The sequence below is a fragment of the Haliotis asinina genome, chromosome 1 (assembly GCF_037392515.1).
Source record: "Haliotis asinina isolate JCU_RB_2024 chromosome 1, JCU_Hal_asi_v2, whole genome shotgun sequence".
Lineage (NCBI taxonomy): Eukaryota > Metazoa > Mollusca > Gastropoda > Lepetellida > Haliotidae > Haliotis > Haliotis asinina.
In genome coordinates, this window is record NC_090280.1 from 1,195,782 (window position 1) to 1,213,323 (window position 17,542).

Consider the following 17,542-nt stretch of genomic DNA (forward strand, 5'->3'; position numbering starts at 1 on the left):
AGACACACACAGTGAAGTGAACATACGTCAGACACATAGACTAGTGAAGATGCATGAGAACTTACAGAGTAGCGAACATACAACAGACACACACACAGTGTAGTAAACATCAGACACTCACATTGTAGTGAACGTTCATCAGACTCTACACAGAGTAGGGAACATTCGTCATACAGATACACAATGTAGTGAACATACATCAGACACATACTCAGTGTAGTGAAAACACACCAGACACACGTACAGTGTAGTAAACATACATCAGACACACATTGTAGTGAACATACATCAGAGACTATACAGTGTAGTGAATATACACCAGACACACGCAGAGTAGTGAACATACATCAGATACACAGTGTAGTAAACATATATCAGACACACATACAGTTTAGTGAACATAAATTAGACACACACAATGTCGTGAACATACACCAGACACACACACTGTAGTGAACATTCATCAGACACACACAGTGTAGTGAACATTCATCAGACACACACAGTGTAGTGAACATTCATCAGACACACACAGTGTAGTGAACATTCATCAGACACACACAATGTAGTGAACATTCATCAGACACACATTGTAGTGAACATACATCAGAGACTATACAGTGTAGTGAATATACACCAGACACACGCAGAGTAGTGAACATACATCAGATACACAGTGTAGTAAACATATATCAGACACACATACAGTTTAGTGAACATAAATTAGACACACACAATGTCGTGAACATACACCAGACACACACACTGTAGTGAACATTCATCAGACACACACAGTGTAGTGAACATTCATCAGACACACACAGTGTAGTGAACATTCATCAGACACACAGTGTAGTGAACATTCATCAGACACACACAGTGTAGTGAACATTCATCAGACACACACAATGTAGTGAACATTCATCAGACACACACAGTGTAGTGAACATTCATCAGACACACACAGTGTAGTGAACATACATCAGACACACACTGTGTAGTGAACATTCATCAGACACACACAGTTTAGTGAACATTCATCAGACACACTTAGTGTAGTGAACATTCATCAGACACACACAGTTTAGTGAACATTCATCAGACACACTTAGTGTAGTGAACATTCATCAGACTCACACAGTGTAGTGAACATTCATCAGACACACACAGTGTAGTGAACATTCATCAGACACACACAGTGTAGTGAACATTCATCAGACACACACAGTGTAGTTAACATACATCAGACGCATACACAGTGTAGTTATCAGACACATACAAGGAGAAGTGAGCATACATCAGACGGATGCAGAGCACTGAACATTCATCATACATACACAGTACTAAACGTAAGTCAATGCACAATAATGCTGGTTTGATGCTGATCATACTTTAAACAAACCGTAACGTGCTCAGCGAACACTACAGTACAAGGACATCGTCGACACTCGATACCTCATTTAAATGGGACGTCCGTTGTTCGAGATAATCACAACGGACATGACAAATAATTATGTAAACACCCGAGAGAACAACAGATATGGATATTTCAACAGTTTCAAATAATGAATTTGGAGGAAGAATTCTACTGAAATGTAATACAGTGGAAGATAATCAATGTAGCAGTTCTCTTTGACAATACACAGCTGTTGTCAGCCTTAAGAATATGAGCCTGATGAAGACATAATATCCTCTACCTGGAAGAAGAGACGCTGCGAGCAGACAATAAACAAACTAAATAAAAACCGTCAACAGACTGACTTGTTGTGGCAGCGAGTGTCCCAGCTGATCTGGTCCAATATATCAACTGCATGCTGGTGTCAGAATATTGATTAGTAACTATGCATCAATATCACCCCACACCGGAAATAATCATACAATAATAATTACACATTAATCCTTATACACTGGAATATGTGACGTTTCTTAAAGGATACTCTCGCTATGGTTTTCTATGCTTTTTTCTATGAATATGATTGCTGGCATCGGATATGGCAGTGGAATCTTCCTACATGCTGATGTCACAGTGATATTGTGGCTATTTGGACCTTTGTTAGATTCCACCTACATCACGACGTCACGATGGCTCTATGGCTATTTGGTTAGGAAACACACAAACTTGGTACCTCAGGAACATTCCAGTGGAAAATGTAGGTGATTTGTTTTCTTTAAACAATTTACTAGAACTGTATCCAGAACATTCCAGACAGTTCTGACCACGTGACTCACTTATTCACTCACCCGTGTAGAGAGGGTCGACATATGGTGTACGTTGAGCATCAGTAGCCTCGACTGTTAAAAAGAACACGAGACACAGTTTTGATCGCATCACTCATCACCCAGGAAATGGGTCAGGACATCTCGTGCGACATTACGCATACAGATGCCTTGTCAACTTTGAGCAGTTGCCATTTGCGGAGGCCTCACACTTCTGAAGAGGGAGTTATCGTGCCCTGAGAACAGTTTACTAAAACTTGATATTTGCCTAACGACATTGACGGAGGCCTCACACTTCTGAAGAGGGAGTTATCGTGCCCTGAGAACAGTTTACTAAAACTTGATATTTGCCTAACGACATTGACGAAATGCACGTGCTGATCGCCTTTCTTCGTTATATTATAAGTTGTTCACTGGTCACGAGGGGGACATGGCTTGATGTACCCTTCGAGGGCTCAGGGAACATTAACAGACATGGAGGGTACATTAACCCATGGGCCCCCAGGGACCAGTGAACAACGTATTTATCTTAATTAATTTAATAACTGATGATTAATTTTAAACTGTTCGAAGCATGAGTATCGGATCGTACACTTCAGCCACCCTGTGTGAATCAAACGATTCGAATCTTGCTGTTTTCTCCGCAGGTATTGTCTTAGCAAAATCGATGCGGTAGAATTCACCTTCTTAATATTCACAGGGACAACATCGCTAGTTTTTGCAGACGACACAAGAAAAACAAATTTAGAGTTCAAGTCTTTGAATGTCATTTAGAAGTGAAAATACATAAGAATGAAGATTTTTATGGATATCAACTTCTTTATGAGAGAACACAACGTTTCGGAGTTAATGCTTACTCAGGTGATGAAGGAGTAAGCATTAACTCCGAAACGTTGTGTTCTCTCATAAAGAAGTTGATATCCATAAAAATCTTCATTCTTAAATTTAGAGTTATCTCCCTTCCATCGATTTGCCTTCGCAAAACATCGGTACTTTCCGTACTTCATGCGTGCTTCAATGTCATTCGAGATAAAGAGGTACTAATACAAAGTACCGAATGAGCAGCGGAGTACACAAAATCATAGAAGAGCACTAAGTCAATCAGAAAACTAAATTTATGTGTGAAGTAAAATAAATGTACATTTAAAATACATGTATACATATTGTCAACGCGGGTAATTGTAGTCATCGGCTCGTGGCGAATTAACTCGTGATTAGATGAACATTACGTTGACGAAGATAAATGATGTGTTGATGAAGACGAAGGCAATACTTTGACGAAATGATGAATACGTTGATGACGACGAAGGCATAGTTTAGTTGTTCAAACTTCTTTAGTTGGTTTCACAAGACATGACAAACAAGTATACACGAGTGAGGTGGGCGGACTTCCAGCTCAACCCCAGGGCCTTTCCTGCGAGCGCCATAATCCTGCGAGCGGTCGTCCCTACAAAGACAGATGGAATGCCGGTCTCCACACTCACATATCACCTCTCACCCCTGTATAGATGTGAGCATACATATATATAGTTTTTAACAACAATATACAGGCAAAGATTCAACAATGGACAGAAAGAGACACTAATAGCACTTCCTTCTACAGTTGATTTGATGACAGACACAGCCAAGGGGGATGACCAATAAAGGCCATAAATGTCATTTACAGTAATTAATGGAAGTGACAAAGAGGAACAAGGTAGCTGACAAAACAATGTACTCTGCGGTAGTGATAAAGATCAAGATTGTAGATTGAATAATAATAACAACTAAATATCATATAGCCTGGCTACATAGTTTTTGGTCTGTAGAAATAGTTGGACAGGGCTGTCCTGAAGTAGACACTATAACAATATCTTTGTGCTATGAATATGAATGGACTTACAGGAGCAAATTCGAAGGTGCTGCAATATTTTCTTCCATGTATATACCTGAGATATCTGATGGCCAGTCCTTCATGTGTGTGTTGTCGGTTACCGGTGCCTAGTACACAGTACACAAGAACTGGCCACATGTTCGTCAGAGAACTAGCAGTTGACCACGTGTGCCCAAATCCCACAAGAGCTGACTACGTGTCCGCCAGACAACCACCAGCTTACCACGTGTCCCCTAGACTACGTGTCCGTCATACCATCAGCAGCTGAACACGTGTCCGTCACATCAACAGTATGCTGTTATGTCAGCCTTATGTATTTCCTAGAACTACACAACATACACAACATACACACATCACATTAGAGGTTATTTATCATTTACATCATGGGATGTTGCAGTAGTGTCAAGTTGACCATGGAATATTTTATCGTTTGCCAGACGATTGAGCAAAGTGCCAGGAAGGCGTGACTGAGCAACAAGCGGTAAACCTCACGTGCTTGTCACAGCGACACACAAAGCACCTCCTTTTTTGGCTGTTTACTGCTTGTGTTGACTGCAACTTGATACGTGGTCATCAAATATTCATCTGCCACCAATACCTTCATTTCCAGGAGGGCTTTATGTCTTCATAATACATTGCTAAACCATACATTCATTGTTAACAGGCTGCACGTTAGATGACTATCACGTTAGACGTCAGTTAGAATCGTATCTAATGTAGACGACGTCTGCTACTGCTGCTACGATGACTCCATGGACGCTGATGACTTTACTGTTGTTGTTGCTCTTGGTGATGTCGGTGGTGTCGATGGTGTCGGTGGTGTGGGATCGAGGTGTCTCCACTGATCGCTTGCTTCCTTCAGCAGAGGCCTGTAAGCGGCTGTGTTGGTACAACTGTCTCTGCAAGTCTGTGGGCTGGAACGGCCTGACTGGCGGATGTGAAGTGTCCACTACGGAGGTGTTAAGCAACAATCGGCCTGGCGTTGTTACATTCACCTTGGAACATCTCCAGAAACACTGGGAGGTAGGATGATAGACTTGTCTAGCAATTTAGTGTCTTCGTCAATATACACCTAAATGGTGCTTCTCGCTATACATGGCTTCATTTTTACCTCTTCACAGGTTTTATTTCTTTCCCTACTCTACATTAACATCAACGTATAAATTCAGGAGATATGTGAGCATTTGAATTCAACTGAAAAATATCGTAAACGATATGTTGTGCAGATGCTTACCCTAGCATACCTCCACACGTCTACCCGTCCGACTCCAATACCTTCATCTGTCCACACGTCTACCCGTCCGACTCCCATACCCCCATTTGTCCACACGTCTACCCGTCCGACTCCCATACCCCCATATGTCCACACGTCTACCTGTCCGACTCCCATATCACCATCTGTCCACACATCTACCCGTCCGACTCCCATACCCCCAGATGTCCACACGTCTACCCGTCCGACTCCGATACCCCCAGATGTCCACACATCTACCCATCCGACTCCCATACCTCCATCTGTCCACATGTCTACCCGTTCGACTCCCACACCTCCATCTATCCACACGTCTACCCGTCCGACTCCCATACCTCCATCTATCCACACGTCTACCCGTCCGACTCCCATACCCTCAGATGTTCACACGTCTACCCGTCCGACTCCCATAGTCCCATCTGTCCACACGTCTACCCGTCCGACTCCCATACCCCCAGATGTCCACACGTCTACCCGTCCGACTCCGATACCCCCAGATGTCCACACGTCTACCCGTTCGACTGCCATAACTCCATCTATCCACACGTCTGCCGGTCCGACTCCAATACCTCCATCTGTCCACACGTCTACCCGTCCGACTCCCATACCTCCATTGATCGACGTCTACCCGTCCGACTCCCATACCCCCAGATGTCCACACGTCTACCCGTCCGACTCCCATATCCCCAGATGTCCACACGTCTACCCGTCCGACTCCAGTACCTTCATCTGTCCACACGTCTACCCGTCCGACTCCAATACCTCCATCTGTCCACACGTCTACCCGTCCGACTCCCATACCTCCATCTATCCACACGTCTACCCGTCCGACTCCCATACCCCCAGATGTCCACACGTCTACCCGTCCGACTCCCATACCCCCAGATGTCCACACGTCTACCCGTCCGACTCCTATACCTTCATCTGTCCACACGTCTACCCGTCCGACTCCCATACCTCCACCTATCCACACGTCTACCCGCCCGACTCCGATACCCCCAGATGTCCACACGTCTACCCGTCCGACTCCCATATCCCCATCTGTCCACACGTCTACCCGTCTGACTCCCATACCCCTAGATGTCCACACGTCTACCCGTCCGACTCCAATACCTTCACCTGTCCACACGTCTACCCGTCCGACTCCCATACCCCCATCTGTCCACACAGAGACTGGGATGGGAGATGAGGGAGTGGTAAAGGATCTTATGTGAGGGACTGGGATGGGACATAAGGGAATGGAAGACGATGTGACGTGAGAAGCTGGGACAAAAGGGAGTGGTACAGAATGTGATGTGGGAGACTGGGATCGGATGTGAGAGAGTGGTACAGTATGTGATGGGAGAGACTGGGACATGAGGGAGTGGTAAAGGATGTGATGTGAGAGACTGGAATGGAATTTAGGGTGTAGTGCAGGATGTGATGTCAGGGATGGGGCATAAGGGAGTAGGGTAGGATGTGATGTGATGTAAGAGACTGGGATGGGACATGACTGAGTGGGAGAGGATGTGATGTGAGTGACTGGGACATGACTGAGTTTTAAAGGATGTGATGTGAGAGACTGGAACATGGTGGCGTGGTACAGAATGTGATGTAAGAGACTGGAACGTGAGCGAGTGGTACAGTACGTGGTGTGATTGACTGGGACATAAGGAAGTGGTAGAGGATGTGATCTGAGAAACTGGGATCGTACATAAGGGAGTAGTACACCATGTGATGTAAGACACTGGGACATGAGGGAGTGGTGCAGGATGTGATGTAAGAGACTGTGCTCGGATATGAGGGAGTGGTACAGGATGTGATGTGAGAGACTGGAATGGGATATAGGGAGTAGTGGAGGATGTGATGTAAGAAACTGGGATGGGACATGAGGGAGTTGTAGAGGATGTGGTGTGAGTGACTGGGACATGAGGAAGTGGTAGAGGATGTGATGTGAGTGACTGGGAAATAAAGGAGTAATACAGGATGTTATGTGAGAGAGAGGGATTTTACATGTGAGAGTCGTAAAGGATGTGATGTGAGAGACTGGGACATGGTGGAGTGGTGCAGGATGTGATGTAAGAAACTTTGATGGGACATGATTGAGTGGTTCAGGATGTGATGTGAAAGACCGGGATGTGAGGAAGTGGCACAGGATGTGATGTGAGGGACTGGGACATGAGAGAGTGGTTCAGGATGTGATGTGAGAGACTGAGACATGGTGGAGAGGTAAAGGATGTGATGTGAGAGACTGAGACATGGTGGAGTGGTAAAGGATGTGATGTAAGAAACTTTGATGGAACATGATTGAGTGGTTCAGAATGTGATGTGAGAGACCGGGATATGAGGAAGTGGCACAGGATGTGATGTGAGTGAGTGAGTGAGTTAACATTTAACGTCACATCGGCAGTATTGCAGCCATATCGTGACGACAGGCTATATAGATCACCAACAACTGAAGGTAGATCACCATACCAGGGGCCATGGGGAGGATGTGATGTGAGGGACTGGGACATGAGAGAGTGGTTCATGATGTGATGTGAGAGACTGAGACATGGTGGAGTGGTAAAGGATATGATGTGAGAGACTGGGATATGAGGGAGCGGCACATGATGTGATGTGAGAGACTTTGATGGGACATAACTGAGTGGTACAGAATGTGATGTGAGAGACTGTGACATGAGGGAGTGTTAAAGGATTTGATGTAAGAGAATGGGACACGAGGGAGTGTTACAGGATGTGATGTGAGGGTGTCACTAGAGTAAAAACCCAAACCCAAGATTTAAATGTGAATGTAATTTATTGACTAAATCTATCTTATTTACAATGAACCACTTAGGCTTGCCTTGACACCTGCATTCTCGCGTCACCAAACACCCTCGTACTCTTTCCCTAGACACGCACGCACGCCTATTATACCTCCCTGTTCAAATAAACTCACATCCATTCATATCAACACTCACATCAACTCACAATATCACAACCCTACAAATGTCCTTACAGAGATACACAACAAATCATATAACTATATTATTTACACCGAAGATGGAATGGACAATAACAATTCACTGAAAGCATAAATCAGTAACTATAACAGTTCATTGTTCCAATCACACTCAGTGATGTCTCACCACAGGAAGGATTTCCAACAGTTCGGTGGCATATTAGGGGTATATTAGGGGTATATTAGGGGTCCTTCCTCTGCGTGTTAATTACCCAGACACTTAGTCGGCATGTCACTTTGATCCGTAATGGTTAACTGGTGCAGCCTTACTGGCGGGGCACGGCACGCTCCCCAGACACTCAGGTCAGTTCATCTTTACACAGGCGGCATGTCATGGTCGATCCCTCACGATCGTCGGGACAGCCTTACTGGGTGTAACACCTACCCCGGACACTGAATACAAAAAGCACCCTATGTACATGGTGTCTTTACACATACACAACATCTGGGTTTTACACATACAGGATGTGTTTACAAGGCTGTTTTACAGTTACTTGATATACCAAACTACAACTAGACTTTACACATAACTGTTGTCTAAACATTAGTATTACCCCATCATAATATTTTAGTGACATTCTCAAATGCTTTCATTATAAATCACAATCCTTTCACATTCCAAACGTCAACAATTATATCACACATATTTCATCTAAGTTAAGGTTACATGTTATAAGGTAAATGCTAAACCTCAGTACATGTACAAACAATTCATTGAACTAGTCTCATTAAAAGATAACACAAAATCATAATACTCACACCAGCTGAAGATATAGGGAAACAGCCAACCTGACACACATACACTTTCCAACTGGTTGCCAACTCACAATCTTCATATCAACCCTTATATACCCCTCAAGCTACTTGATTGCCCGCAAGCCTACTACCCAGCCACATACAGGCCCCACTAAGTAATTGAAGGAATTACAGCAAATTTGAAGGAATTGCATCTCAGATGTAAACAACCTCCAGGGGCATGACTTGTGACACTCTTCTGCAGTGACAGTCTTTTCCTAAAAAAGTAAGCTATAGCTCCAACAACACCTCATACCTAAACGCATTCAACAAGGGTGGACAAAGATGGATAAGTATAAAACTGTAATAGTAGGAACTAAAAACAAAATTCACCGAGACGGGTGCTTCTTCGAACGACGCCATGTTTTGCTGCGTGAGTTTCCGTTCGCGACCGACAAATCACGGATGTGAGCCGAAAAATCTCCGAAGACGGCCGAATGTGTTTCAAGTACTACCGACATTACTTCCGATATGGCCGATGTGTTTCAGTTATTACCGCTAAATTGCCGATATGGCTGCAATTGTTTCGCGGGTTCAATTACTTAGGGGGGCCTGCACATACAATAGTCTCATACTGTATACCTCAGACACAAAGAACAGCTCGCCGCTTGCATCACAGCCCTCGCTCACAAGCCCTCACTACAAACTTGTCACCCTTCAAATTTAACACTCAACATTATAATAGTGATCTTGAAAGAGAGACTGGGACATGAGGGAGTGTTATATGATGTGATGTGAGAGACAGGGACATGGGGGAGCGGTGCAGGATGTGATGTGAGAGACAGGGACATGGGGGAGCGGTGCAGGATGTGATGTGAGAGACAGGGACATGAGGGAGTGGCACAGGATGTGATGTGAGAGACAGGGACATGAGGGAGTGGCACAGGATGTGATGGGAGAGACACGGACATGATGGAGTGGTACAGCATGTGATGTGAGAGACTGGGACATGATGGAGTGGTACAGTATGTGATGGGAGAGACTGGGACATGATGGAGTGGTACAGCATGTGATGGGAGAGACAGGGACATGATGGAGTGGTACAGCATGTGATGGGAGAGACAGGGACATGAGGGAGTGGCACAGGATGTGATGTGAGAGACTGGGACATGAGGGAGTGGCACAGGATGTGATGTGAGAGACTGGGACATGATGGAGTGGTACAGCATGTGATGTGAGAGACTGGGACATGATGGAGTGGTACAGTATGTGATGTGAGAGACTGGGACATGATGGAGTGGTACAGCATGTGATGTGAGAGACTGGGACATGATGGAGCGGTACAGTATGTGATGTGAGAGACTGGGACATGATGGAGTGTTACAGGATGTGATGTGAGAGACTGGGACATGATGGAGTGGTACAGCATGTGATGTGAGAGACTGGGACATGATGGAGTGGTACAGCATGTGATGTGAGAGACTGGGACATGATGGAGTGGTACAGTATGTGATGTGAGAGACAGGGACATGATGGAGTGGTACAGTATGTGATGTGAGAGACTGGGACATGATGGAGTGGTACAGCATGTGATGTGAGAGACTGGGACATGATGGAGTGGTACAGCATGTGATGTGAGAGACTGGGACATGATGGAGTGGTACAGTATGTGATGTGAGAGACTGGGACATGATGGAGTGGTACAGTATGTGATGTGAGAGACTGGGACATGATGGAGTGGTACAGCATGTGATGTGAGAGACTGGGACATGATGGAGTGGTACAGGATGTGATGTGAGAGACTGGGACATGATGGAGTGGTACAGCATGTGATGTGAGAGACTGGGACATGATGGAGTGGTACAGTATGTGATGTGAGAGACTGGGACATGATGGAGTGGTACAGTATGTGATGTGAGAGACTGGGACATGATGGAGTGGTACAGCATGTGATGTGAGAGACTGGGACATGATGGAGTGGTACAGCATGTGATGTGAGAGACTGGGACATGATGGAGTGGTACAGCATGTGATGTGAGAGACTGGGACATGATGGAGTGGTACAGCATGTGATGTGAGAGACTGGGACATGATGGAGTGGTACAGCATGTGATGTGAGAGACTGGGACATGATGGATTGGTACAGCATGTGATGTGAGAGACTGGGACATGATGGAGTGGTACAGTATGTGATGTGAGAGACTGGGACATGATGGAGTGGTACAGCATGTGATGTGAGAGACTGGGACATGATGGAGTGGTACAGCATGTGATGTGAGAGACTGGGACATGATGGAGTGGTACAGCATGTGATGTGAGAGACTGGGACATGATGGAGTGGTACAGCATGTGATGTGAGAGACTGGGACATGATGGAGTGGTACAGCATGTGATGTGAGAGACTTGGGATGGGATTTGAGGGAGTGCTAAAAGATGTGATGTGAGAGACTGTGACATGAGAGAGTGGTACAGTATGCGGTGTGATTGACTAGGACATGAGGGAGAGTTACAGGATGTGATGTGAGAGACTGGGGTGGGAGATAATGGAGTGGTACAGGATGTGATGTGGGAGACATGGATAGGACTTGAGGGAGTGTTACAGTATGTGATGTGAGAGACAGGGACATGAGGGAGTGGTAAATAAAGTGATGTGGGAGACATGGATAGGACTTGAGGGAGTGTTACAGGATGTGATGTGGGAGACATGGATAGGACTTGAGGGAGTGTTACAGTATGTGATGTGGGAGACATGGATAGGACTTGAGGGAGTGTTACAGGATGTGATGTGAGAGACAGGGACATGAGGGAGTGGTAAATTAAGTGATGTGGGAGACATGGATAGGACTTGAGGGAGAGTTACAGGATGTGATGTGGGAGACATGGATAGGACTTGAGGGAGAGTTACAGGATGTGATGTAGGAGACATGGATAGGACTTGAGGGAGTGGCACAGCATGTGATGTGAGAGACAGGGACATGAGGGAGTGGTACAGTATGCGGTGTGATTGACTAGGACTTGAGGGAGAGTTACAGGATGTCATGGATGTTGTGACATGGATAGGACTTGAGGGAGTGTTACAGGATGTGATGGATGTTGTGACATGGATAGGACTTGAGGGAGAGTTACAGGATGTGATGGATGTTGTGACATGGATAGGACTTGAGGGAGAGTTACAGGATGTGATGTGGGAGACATGGATAGGACTTGAGGGAGTGTTACAGGATGTGATGGATGTTGTGACATGGATAGGACTTGAGGGAGTGTTACAGGATGTGATGGATGTTGTGAGATGGATAGGACTTGAGGGAGAGTTACAGGATGTGATGGATGTTGTGACATTGATAGGACTTGAGGGAGTGTTACAGGATGTGATGGATGTTGTGACATGGATAGGACTTGAGGGAGAGTTACAGGATGTGATGGATGTTGTGACATGGATAGGACTTGAGGGAGTGTTACAGGATGTGATGGATGTTGTCACATGGATAGGACTTGAGGGAGAGTTACAGGATGTGATGGATGTTGTGACATGGATAGGACTTGAGGGAGAGTTACAGGATGTGATGGATGTTGTGACATGGATAGGACTTGAGGGAGTGTTACAGGATGTGATGGATGTTGTGACATGGATAGGACTTGAGGGAGTGTTGCAGGATGTGATGGATGTTGTGACATGGATAGGACTTGAGGGAGTGTTACAGGATGTGATGGATGTTGTGACATGGATAGGACTTGAGGGAGTGTTACAGGATGTGATGGATGTTGTGACATGGATAGGACTTGAGGGAGTGTTACAGGATGTGATGGATGTTGTGACATGGATAGGACTTGAGGGAGAGTTACAGGATGTGATGGATGTTGTGACATGGATAGGACTTGAGGGAGTGTTACAGGATGTGATGGATGTTGTGACATGGATAGGACTTGAGGGAGTGTTACAGGATGTGATGGATGTTGTGACATGGATAGGACTTGAGGGAGAGTTACAGGATGTGATGGATGTTGTGACATGGATAGGACTTGAGGGAGAGTTACAGGATGTGATGGATGTTGTGACATGGATAGGACTTGAGGGAGTGTTACAGGATGTGATGGATGTTGTGACATGGATAGGACTTGAGGGAGAGTTACAGCATGTGATGGATGTTGTGACATGGATAGGACTTGAGGGAGTGTTACAGGATGTGATGGATGTTGTCACATGGATAGGACTTGAGGAAGAGTTACAGGATGTGATGGATGTTGTGACATGGATAGGACTTGAGGGAGAGTTACAGGATGTGATGGATGTTGTGACATGGATAGGACTTGAGGGAGAGTTACAGGATGTGATGGATGTTGTGACATGGATAGGACTTGAGGGAGTGTTACAGGATGTGATGGATGTTGTCACATGGATAGGACTTGAGGGAGAGTTACAGGATGTGATGGATGTTGTGACATGGATAGGACTTGAGGGAGTGTTACAGGATGTGATGGATGTTGTGACATGGATAGGACTTGAGGGAGAGTTACAGGATGTGATGGATGTTGTTACATGGATAGGACTTGAGGGAGAGTTACAGGATGTGATGGATGTTGTGACATGGATAGGACTTGAGGGAGAGTTACAGGATGTGATGTGGGAGACACGGATAGGACTTGAGGGAGTGTTACAGGATGTGATGGATGTTGTGACATGGATAGGACTTGAGGGAGTGTTGCAGGATGTGATGGATGTTGTGAGATGGATAGGACTTGAGGGAGAGTTACAGGATGTGATGGATGTTGTGACATGGATAGGACTTGAGGGAGTGTTACAGGATGTGATGGATGTTGTGACCTGGATAGGACTTGAGGGAGAGTTACAGGATGTGATGGATGTTGTGACATGGATTGGACTTGAGGGAGTGTTACAGGATGTGATGGATGTTGTGACATGGATAGGACTTGAGGGAGTGTTACAGGATGTGATGGATGTTGTGACATGGATAGGACTTGAGGGAGAGTTACAGGATGTGATGGATGTTGTGACATGGATAGGACTTGAGGGAGTGTTACAGGATGTGATGGATGTTGTGACATGGATAGGACTTGAGGGAGAGTTACAGGATGTGATGGATGTTGTGACATGGATAGGACTTGAGGGAGAGTTACAGGATGTGATGGATGTTGTGACATGGATAGGACTTGAGGGAGTGTTACAGGATGTGATGGATGTTGTGACATGGATAGGACTTGAGGGAGTGTTGCAGGATGTGATGGATGTTGTGACATGGATAGGACTTGAGGGAGTGTTACAGGATGTGATGGATGTTGTGACATGGATAGGACTTGAGGGAGTGTTACAGGATGTGATGGATGTTGTGACATGGATAGGACTTGAGGGAGTGTTACAGGATGTGATGGATGTTGTGACATGGATAGGACTTGAGGGAGAGTTGCAGGATGTGATGGATGTTGTGACATGGATAGGACTTGAGGGAGTGTTACAGGATGTGATGGATGTTGTGACATGGATAGGACTTGAGGGAGTGTTACAGGATGTGATGGATGTTGTGACATGGATAGGACTTGAGGGAGTGTTACAGGATGTGATGGATGTTGTCACATGGATAGGACTTGAGGGAGAGTTACAGGATGTGATGGATGTTGTGACATGGATAGGACTTGAGGGAGAGTTACAGGATGTGATGGATGTTGTGACATGGATAGGACTTGAGGGAGAGTTACAGGATGTGATGGATGTTGTGACATGGATAGGACTTGAGGGAGTGTTACAGGATGTGATGGATGTTGTCACATGGATAGGACTTGAGGGAGAGTTACAGGATGTGATGGATGTTGTGACATGGATAGGACTTGAGGGAGTGTTACAGGATGTGATGGATGTTGTGACATGGATAGGACTTGAGGGAGAGTTACAGGATGTGATGGATGTTGTTACATGGATAGGACTTGAGGGAGAGTTACAGGATGTGATGGATGTTGTGACATGGATAGGACTTGAGGGAGAGTTACAGGATGTGATGTGGGAGACATGGATAGGACTTGAGGGAGTGTTACAGGATGTGATGGATGTTGTGACATGGATAGGACTTGAGGGAGTGTTGCAGGATGTGATGGATGTTGTGACATGGATAGGACTTGAGGGAGAGTTACAGGATGTGATGGATGTTGTGACATGGATAGGACTTGAGGGAGTGTTACAGGATGTGATGGATGTTGTCACATGGATAGGACTTGAGGGAGAGTTACAGGATGTGATGGATGTTGTGACATGGATAGGACTTGAGGGAGAGTTACAGGATGTGATGGATGTTGTGACATGGATTGGACTTGAGGGAGTGTTACAGGATGTGATGGATGTTGTGACATGGATAGGACTTGAGGGAGTGTTACAGGATGTGATGGATGTTGTGACATGGATAGGACTTGAGGGAGTGTTACAGGATGTGATGGATGTTGTGACATGGATAGGACTTGAGGGAGAGTTACAGGATGTGATGGATGTTGTGACATGGATAGGACTTGAGGGAGAGTTACAGGATGTGATGGATGTTGTGACATGGATAGGACTTGAGGGAGTGTTACAGGATGTGATGGATGTTGTGACATGGATAGGACTTGAGGGAGTGTTGCAGGATGTGATGGATGTTGTGACATGGATAGGACTTGAGGGAGTGTTACAGGATGTGATGGATGTTGTGACATGGATAGGACTTGAGGGAGTGTTACAGGATGTGATGGATGTTGTGACATGGATAGGACTTGAGGGAGTGTTACAGGATGTGATGGATGTTGTGACATGGATAGGACTTGAGGGAGAGTTGCAGGATGTGATGGATGTTGTGACATGGATAGGACTTGAGGGAGTGTTACAGGATGTGATGGATGTTGTGACATGGATAGGACTTGAGGGAGAGTTACAGCATGTGATGGATGTTGTGACATGGATAGGACTTGAGGGAGAGTTACAGGATGTGATGGATGTTGTGACATGGATAGGACTTGAGGGAGTGTTACAGGATGTGATGGATGTTGTGACATGGATAGGACTTGAGGGAGTGTTACAGGATGTGATGGATGTTGTGACATGGATAGGACTTGAGGGAGTGTTGCAGGATGTGATGGATGTTGTGACATGGATAGGACTTGAGGGAGTGTTACAGGATGTGATGGATGTTGTGACATGGATAGGACTTGAGGGAGTGTTACAGGATGTGATGGATGTTGTGACATGGATAGGACTTGAGGGAGTGTTACAGGATGTGATGGATGTTGTGACATGGATAGGACTTGAGGGAGAGTTGCAGGATGTGATGGATGTTGTGACATGGATAGGACTTGAGGGAGTGTTACAGGATGTGATGGATGTTGTGACATGGATAGGACTTGAGGGAGAGTTACAGGATGTGATGGATGTTGTGACATGGATAGGACTTGAGGGAGAGTTACAGGATGTGATGGATGTTGTGACATGGATAGGACTTGAGGGAGTGTTACAGGATGTGATGGATGTTGTCACATGGATAGGACTTGAGGGAGAGTTACAGGATGTGATGGATGTTGTGACATGGATAGGACTTGAGGGAGAGTTACAGGATGTGATGGATGTTGTGACATGGATTGGACTTGAGGGAGTGTTACAGGATGTGATGGATGTTGTGACATGGATAGGACTTGAGGGAGTGTTACAGGATGTGATGGATGTTGTGACATGGATAGGACTTGAGGGAGTGTTACAGGATGTGATGGATGTTGTGACATGGATAGGACTTGAGGGAGAGTTACAGGATGTGATGGATGTTGTGACATGGATAGGACTTGAGGGAGAGTTACAGGATGTGATGGATGTTGTGACATGGATAGGACTTGAGGGAGTGTTACAGGATGTGATGGATGTTGTGACATGGATAGGACTTGAGGGAGTGTTGCAGGATGTGATGGATGTTGTGACATGGATAGGACTTGAGGGAGTGTTACAGGATGTGATGGATGTTGTGACATGGATAGGACTTGAGGGAGTGTTACAGGATGTGATGGATGTTGTGACATGGATAGGACTTGAGGGAGTGTTACAGGATGTGATGGATGTTGTGACATGGATAGGACTTGAGGGAGAGTTGCAGGATGTGATGGATGTTGTGACATGGATAGGACTTGAGGGAGTGTTACAGGATGTGATGGATGTTGTGACATGGATAGGACTTGAGGGAGAGTTACAGCATGTGATGGATGTTGTGACATGGATAGGACTTGAGGGAGAGTTACAGGATGTGATGGATGTTGTGACATGGATAGGACTTGAGGGAGTGTTACAGGATGTGATGGATGTTGTGACATGGATAGGACTTGAGGGAGTGTTACAGGATGTGATGGATGTTGTGACATGGATAGGACTTGAGGGAGAGTTACAGGATGTGATGGATGTTGTGACATGGATAGGACTTGAGGGAGAGTTACAGGATGTGATGGATGTTGTGACATGTTGAACTTACTT

At 45.5% G+C, this 17,542-nt stretch overlaps 1 protein-coding gene across 1 annotated transcript in view; it reads left to right on the forward strand.

Annotated features, from left to right (window-relative positions):
• The first annotated feature begins 4,724 nt into the window (after window positions 1-4,724).
• The window catches only part of LOC137277083 (uncharacterized), a 41,293-nt gene continuing 28,475 nt past the window's right edge, over window positions 4,725-17,542 (forward strand). The window contains exon 1 of the mRNA XM_067808782.1: window positions 4,725-5,113. Within this exon, the coding sequence (XP_067664883.1) occupies window positions 4,835-5,113 (279 nt within the window). The 5' untranslated portion in view covers window positions 4,725-4,834. The remainder of the gene's footprint in view (window positions 5,114-17,542) is intronic.